The sequence below is a fragment of the Lissotriton vulgaris genome, chromosome 7, assembly GCF_964263255.1.
Source record: "Lissotriton vulgaris chromosome 7, aLisVul1.2, whole genome shotgun sequence".
Lineage (NCBI taxonomy): Eukaryota > Metazoa > Chordata > Amphibia > Caudata > Salamandridae > Lissotriton > Lissotriton vulgaris.
In genome coordinates this window covers 1014832330-1014840465 of record NC_141695.1, presented here as the reverse complement: position 1 = coordinate 1014840465, position 8136 = coordinate 1014832330, and the positions used below count along the sequence as shown (strand labels likewise).

Here is an 8136-nt window from a genome sequence, read left to right as displayed (position 1 = left end):
CCCCCCCCGTTGTGTGTGGCAGCCCGGATGAGACAGATCCCGGGCACACACAGAGCCGCACCCGAACGTTTCACAGGTCTTTAAAAGACCATTTGAATGTTAATTAGGCCTTGCAGTTGATTCACCCCTTCTAGGAGCCCCTGCAGCTCCACTCTGCCTACTGATTAAAGGTTCATCCCCCCCCCGAACTTTTTTCTTAGCCCGTCCACCGCCCCCGAAATTTGGCTCTAGCTGCGCCTCTGTTTGTACTAGAGACTAGTCTAAATAGTATGATCAGGTAATTAGCAGATATAAACGCAATACATTATATTTAGCCCTGCAGATATCCTAAAGTGTGAATGCATTTGGATGGCTACAGAAAGGATAATTTGCTGGGTTTGAAAAGAAAGCTCTCCTAAAAAGATAACGTTTCGCCTATATATATGTGAAGTGGTCAGTAATGCAGAACAGCCAACCAACCAGACAAAATTATCTTTTGAACCCTGGCATATCAACTTTAAGGTGGTTATGGAGTATTGTGGGCAGACATGGGAGAGAGTATTATGTAAATACAGAATTTCACTCTCAATTGGAATGGCTGCTCTGTGTATGTTATGGGCAGCAGTACAAATTCTTGGTAAGTACCACCCACATTCTACCATGTCAGTTCTCATGAGATTTGTAAGGAGATGAAATGGTGATAACGCACAGTTAATTTAGCAACGAGACTTTAGTGCAATAATGAAACCAAACAATTAAACTCAGGTAACAACACATTGCCATCAGGACCATCGATTCCTCTTCTCGTGAATCAGACATGATGCACTGCTCTTTCAAATATGAACTCCAAGGCAGGACATATCCACTCAAATGGACAACAGCATTGGAAAAGGATTAGAGAATGGGTGAGTGTCTTCGCAAGACACATGTAATATCAGCCATGAAAATGTCCATCCCATGGTGACATGTACAAAGTGCAGTCATATTTAACAGTGTTCCCTGTTTGTGGTTGATGCGAAGATTGTATATTTTGCCTGTAAACCTCCGCAGAGCTACAAGCCCTCCTGATGGCCAATTGCATTATATCATGTTAAAAATAGACTCTCACATCCTATGGCTGGATATGTGACTTAGAGGCTAAACTGTTTTCTGTAGAACCACAAAACCGAAATTGTATACAAATTCAAAGCTTACATAAATTGTACCATCCTGGCCAAACCTCTAAATGTCAAAACAACTTAGTCCCAATAGTTAAACATGAGATTGATTTAAAAAAAAGGCCATCAGCCAGCTCTCAGAGCTAGGCCGTAATGAAAACTTTACTAGTTGAGCTGAGGTTCCTCAAGAGCAATTAGAATACCAGTGAGGTGCATGATTCTGTTCCTTAAACCCTAGCAGTCTACAGTTAGAATGGCCTAAAACATGGGCACCCTACATTGGTCTGGGGCGGTTGGTCACGTTCTAAGCCAGAAAAATTATGTTCGCTATTAAAGTTCCAATGTAATTAGCAAACTGTGATGCAGGCTTGTTACTAATACATACAGCTGTGATGAACCCTGAACTAACCCTGGACGTAGGACTACGCTATGCTCGCGTAGTTTGTGCAACTACACACTACACAAATTGCATGTAGCACAGTGCAAAAACGCGTAGCATAGCAGGCCTTTTTTGCTTGCTCGCGGTCCTCAACGTCAAGTTGAAACCGCGAGCGAGCAAAATGACATCCCGGCGTGACTTTTTCCTCGTTCGCGATCAGCAACATCAAGTTGCCGATCACAAGCGTGGAAAATAAACCTCCTGGCGAGATTCTCAATGCAGAGAGGTCAGGTTTCTCATTGCGAGTGGTCGCATATGCTCGCGACCGCTCGCGATGAGAAACTACCAGTCCACGTTGAGAAAACTGCTGAGTACAAATCTAGCAGCAGAAAACAACTGCTTGCACTGTGCAAGATGCTGTTTGCAATGATTGCACAGTGCGGACAAGCATTTGGCACTGTGCAATCAGTGCGAACAGCATTTTCCCTACCGCACTACGCAGTTTGCGTAGCAGGCGTAGTGCGAAGTGCACTTCACGTAGCTACGCATAGCACAACTATGCGAACTACGCCCAGGGCTAACTGTAAGTTGAAGACTACCTAACTAGATTCCACCTCTTGGCCCCTTCTTCCACCACTCTGCACTTCCTGCCTTTTTATCTCACTCTTGCTGGTTCTTGCTATCTCCCTTTGTTTTTGCTGTCCAAGCTTTCTCTTCCTCAGGTTCTTCCCTGTATTGGCTCTCTTTTTCTCCATTTGGTTCAAAGTCGGATATAAATATGTGAGTTGCTGGTGCTTACCACTGACACAAATTACACAGTAAATCAGTAGTCCACACCTGTGTAAAGATGAACAGTTAACCAGCGATAACCTTGCTACAGCCAGTTACTTCAGGGCTTAACCTGCAAACTTGTACGTTTATAGTGGTAATGCTTCTTAATAAAGGTATTGCCACTTCTACACTGCCACAGTATTTACCAGCAGTATCAAATGAGGTTTAAATTCTGGAGAAATAAAACATCAGGCTCTCGTTGTTATGGGTGGTACGATACAAGCATACCTAAGCAAAAGGATTTAAGAAGTCAATAATCTTATTATCCAATTTCTGCACATGCAGCTAAGAACATGCGTTATATAGCATGTTTGCCGCAACATGAGGGTTTCTAAGCGCTGCCCTGACAAATCCAAAGTTAAGCTTGGAACCAGGACTACGATTGGAACTGCAATGTGATACCCACAAAAACAATTGCCTCTAACTGGATAGCAACTGGCTTTGAGCTGTTTTTATAAAAGTATAAAAGCTGACTCTGCGCATAATCATATAGGAAGTTTTTTAGAGTGCGTTGACAAGGTGCGATTCTGCAGGATGCCTCAGAATACACAATTGGTATTACCATAAATATGTACAGTAGTTCCTTGTTAGTTCTGGGAGTAATAAGAAGAAATCCCACGAGTAATGATGTGATACCCAATGGATGGCACGTACCACAGCTGGAATGCAAATACCATGAGGTGAAGCAGCAGCAATGCATATGGCTCTTTGTACAGAAAACAGAATAGTTACATTAGCACAATCCATTCCATTCAGGTGTACACAATGGACACAATAATACATTACAAATAAGAACATGTGCTACTGTCCATACAGAAACGCCATGTTTTGCTCTTACACAAAGAAAAGTACATACAAATCCTACACACACAAGGACACATTGTTCTATGAAGTGGAAACAACACTTAAAGTTTCATAAAGTTGGTGTTGAGTATAAACACCTATCACAGCTTTTTTCTGATCAACACTGAAATTCAGTCAATACAAGAACATGGTGTCACTGACAATCTGTCAAATTATGACGGCAAGCATTCAGCTCTTGCTCACAGTAGATACGTCAGCAAGCTAATGGCATATTAACATTGTGCTATGTAATCAAGCTTGCTCATTTCAAAAGCAGGAGCCCTCGCGGCCAAGGAGCAAGATGACAGTTAAGTACCGTATTACTTCTGAAAGCAACAGTCCTTGTTTTTAATCTTAATCAAATATTGCATGCTTCCATAATTACACCATCTTCAATAGTTGTTTCTTTGGGTGGGGGAAAGGATGGAGGGGTTGGATTGTTTTGCATTCCGAGAAACAAGAGTTTGGCGACACAAGTCATACAAAATCCAGGATGAATACTTCATAGTTGCAAAAAGCTTTCGACGAAAATGTTGGATAAAACCTTTGCTGAACTGCGCCATTTTTCCAATGATGTTTAATGTCTTTGATCACTGACAGTTCAGTATAAACAGTTACATAACATTCTCGAAGAGCTGTAATGATCTCATAATGTTGTCGTCCTGAAAGTAAACAAATAAGATTATACATCCTTGATTGATTAAAAATATAGTGCACGTTTATTAACACAGCATACTTAGTTCCTTGGCAGTGTACTTAATACAATGTAGTTAAGTGTGAAGATGTCTCAAAACTGCAACAAATAGAAATCAAAATAAATTTCCTGTATTTTCAGTAGAGGCATGTGAATTTCTGGAGTCAAGAAGACAACCATCTGATAATTTAAAGTGATATACAAAATAAACTTGTGACAAGTATTAGGTAGACATCTATAGTTGCCCTTAATGAAGGAATGAAACAGTTCCGGCTACCACGGAGAAGTGGAGTGGCACAACTAGGCAATGGCACTTCATCCCTACACAGAGGCCTCGTGGCATAGTCCCAAGTCAGCTAGCTCCTGCCCTCCCACAAGTTTCACCTACTTAGAGGGCTGTGATAATGATTACATAAGACTCTAATTCAAAATGGTTCATTTGTCTCCTAAACAAAGGCAGAAAAAAGGGACTGTGCTTTTTGACTGAAGTGTCTCACTTTCAGATATTGCCTTATACTATCCTCTCTAAAAGAGTTACACAATGGCTATTACTTTGAGAGAGCCTTAAGTGAGACACTGAAATAAGTTTAAGCTTCTGGTTATCATCCCTGATCAATTGGGCAAAGAGAGTGAACCACTCAAAGTTTGTAACAATGTTTAAAATGCTACTGTAATGCAACTCATATTTACCACTTGAAGATTTTCTTACAATAATGTAATTGATAATGCTACCAATGTTTCACCTTTCTTTTGAATGCAAAAATGTAATCCAACAGATTTTCTGTCTTCTTGCTTTTGATCCTTTTGTTTCTGCAGTGACATATTACTAAAGTCAATTATAGAAGCATAGATAAACTGTTTCAGAAAGCTTCTATCATACTAAAACCAAAATTCTGGAATATACCAATTAAGAAAGATGAAAATCTGTCTCCTTTTTGCTTGGAGAAAAGGTTTGGCTGTCTTGTGAGAAATTGGGTTGTTGGTTGACTAGAGCGTGAACGCTGGTCAAACAACAGCCACAGTCCCTGGCAGGGTGAAGCTACCCAGGGAACAGTGAGCAGCCACTAACTGTTGCACAACTTGGCAACAGTCAGTGGCTGCACGCTGTTTGGGACTATAGACTCACACGCTGAGGAAGCCGTGTGTACTATTTAACTTTCCGATTGTATGCCAGCCATTGAAACCACTGCCCTTGGGCCGGTCCTTTGTGATCCCATTCATAGACCTTGAGTTCCCTATTGACATCTTATTGAAATTTCATGAATGTTTGCCCATGGTCAGGTTGCTACTTTTCTCTCTGCAGAAAAACCACACCTAAATTACAGCCAGGGGTCGAAACGTCGATTTATTGGTCTTAATCCTGTTTGCGTTTGATGCTTGGCACTGAGAATTCCTAATGTTTTGAGGGATCAGATTCTATTTGTATATTAATTTCTGAATGGGTAAGGCAACTATATGTTTTGTAAGCTGAATTTGGTTGTTCTGTATTTTGTTTATGCACCTATTTTTCACAGCACTGCTCTGTAACTTGTAGCATCTATTCGCTTATTGTAATTGTCGCAATAATATATATAGTATATATGTATATTTGTTTCTACATGGACAAATCAATTAACTATTGATTAAATCACTACCTTTACGATTATGTGTACATTAATTGTGTTAGCAAGGCCAATGAGTTCGTTTGCGGTACTCCTAAATGATTCCTAATAGATCTTTGTTTTGTACATATGCACTTGCTAAAAGTGCCATTTTCAAAACTGTAGAGTAAAATCTGACTTTACCATTAAAGAGGAATTTTCATTACAATTTCATAGATACCAAACATGAAGGGCTTATCTATCGCCAATCAAAAGGTTGCCCTTATTAAATGTTTCAAGGCAACCTAATGTTATCCTATCGGACAGATAGGCCTCACAGTACTGAAAAATGAATTTAGGAGTTTTTCACTATGAGGACATGTAAAATTTAAAAGGACATGTCCAATCAGTTAATTACAAATCACCCTCCCCTATGGGCTACCTAGAGCTTAACTTACAGGTGACCTATATGTAATAAAAGGGGAGTTTAAGGTTTGGTAAGGAGGCTATATTGCCAAGTCGAATTGGCATTTTAAGACTGAATTCAGGCTGCAATGGCAAGCCTGGGACATGTTTTAAAGGGCTACTTAAGTGGGTGGCACACTATGTGCTGCAGGCCCACAAGGAACATTTAATTTATAGGCCCTAGGTATATAGTATATCTCTCAACAAGGGACTTATAAGTAAATCGAATATACCAACTAGGTGTAACCAATTTAACAATGTTTAGAGAGCACAGATAGTTTAGCACTAATTAGCAGTGGTAAAGTGCACAGAGTCCTAAGGCCAACACAAACGAATTCAGCAACAGTTTTGTGGTCCATTTGTGGCTTTCTGGTTGTTGTTGCCTCATAGCTTGAAGATTCATTTTGTTCTTCATTCACCTCAACTGAAATCATATGTGCCCGATTATTATAAACTTCCATCTGAAACCCACCAGTTATGGTATAAGGACAACCTGAATATGAGGTTAAAGGGAAAGGAGAATCTTGGAAGTTTCAAGTATGTTTCAATTTTTAAGCCATTGGAAGGATTATTCTCATAGTGAGCGCTCATAAATGTTCGTTGTTTCCTTATAAAGCACCTAATAAATGCAGAGCTTCAGGAGGGTGCTTATGTTACTATTGTACGGAGATCTGTGCAGGAGGCAGAACCAAGAACGTATCAGTGACTGCTTAGGTTGAGGAGAAGAAGTGTACCATGTACTCTTCAACAGTACATTGTCAAATGTCATGCTCAAATTGCTGCTGAACATCCTCACTGCCTTTGCTGTTCTAGCACTTCAGCAATTACCAGAGGGGTTTTCCATGACTTCTGTGAATTGGAATTGATAATTTTGAGTGGCGGGTGGAGACTAAATCTGGGCTTTTTTTTTATAGTCAAGCAAACAAATGAGATCCTGAAAGGGGTGGATACAAGTCTCAGAAATAACTATTTCCAAAATGGTCATCAAGCTATTAGATGATTTTAGAGTTTCCCACTTCAAGATAATGCAGAGTCTTTCTGTGTGATGTCAAGTCCTATTCAAATAATTTATAAAGTAGGCTTTATGAGAGGAAGATGCTTCACAGTGTATTTTGTTCCCTGATTTTTCATAATGCTATATGCCTCTTAATACTATTTGTGTCTATGATTTTTGCCTCTAACACGTTGGATTGTTTCCCCTCCAGACTCTACTGCGGGTATAACCTGGCTGTTTCATTCTTCATGTTATCAGGAGGAGTTTGGTGTTTTGCTGATTTCTTGAGTGCTATCTTCATCTTCAAACAAGAATTAGAAGATTGACAAAGTGCCAAAGGACTCTACTCCTTGAATTACCCGACTCTTTTATGCTTCATTTTGTCAGGAGAAGTTAGTTGGTAAAGAGTGCATGATAATCAAATGGCAATTATTTGTGCACAAGTCCTCACTTGTGATATGCGTGATAGCTGTGCTGTAGCTAGAAAGTTGCTCTTTACAATTAGTGGCTTTGCAAGGTCAAGTGAGACCCGGTGCGGAAAATTTCTAGGAACCCCCGGCTTGACAAAATAGCAAAAAAATGTGTTTAAAAAACATTTTTTTCATTTTTTAAAGCCGGGGGTGACCAGTGTCATCACTGAGGGGGGTGTCAAAATGGCAAAAATATGTGTTTAAAACACTTATTTTGCCATTTTGTCACCCCTGTCAGAGATGACATCCGGGGCGGCCCGCAGCCACAGCACCCCCCTTCCTACGCCCCTGTTTACAATGAGACCAAAAAGTATTTGATAACTAAATGCCCAATGTAAATCTACATCTGACATCAAGGCATGAGTTATGGACAGACAGGGTCCTGCGGAAAGGTGAACTTCCAACAGCCACATATTTTTATTTAGCAAGTGTTATTTATCCTAAAACTCTAAAATAGACTTTGGATTGCTCCTTACTTTAGCATTCAACTTAGATGGATAAGCCCTAGTTCAAATTGTTGTCTAACTTTTTGGTATGTCTCATTGATAAAACAACTTTTGCCTTTTATCATTTTTACTTTGCATTAATGATTATTTATTGGTTTAAGTCATACAAGACATACACTGTAGGTCAAATTTGCAAGTGCAACATAAACGTCTAGTATTATGCAGTGCCATGAATTTAAACAAGTGTGTTTATTCATGATGGGTACTAGTCTTTATGTATGTTAAAGGGATACTATGG

The 8136-nt window shown here is 39.8% G+C and overlaps 1 protein-coding gene across 1 annotated transcript in view; it reads right to left on the bottom strand.

Moving 5' to 3' along the window:
- Positions 1-584: 584 nt before the first annotated feature.
- The window catches only part of KCNIP1 (potassium voltage-gated channel interacting protein 1), a 1655018-nt gene continuing 1647466 nt past the window's right edge, over positions 585-8136 (bottom strand). The window contains exon 9 of the mRNA XM_086931430.1: positions 585-3851. Within this exon, the coding sequence (XP_086787556.1) occupies positions 3804-3851 (48 nt within the window). The 3' untranslated portion in view covers positions 585-3803. The remainder of the gene's footprint in view (positions 3852-8136) is intronic.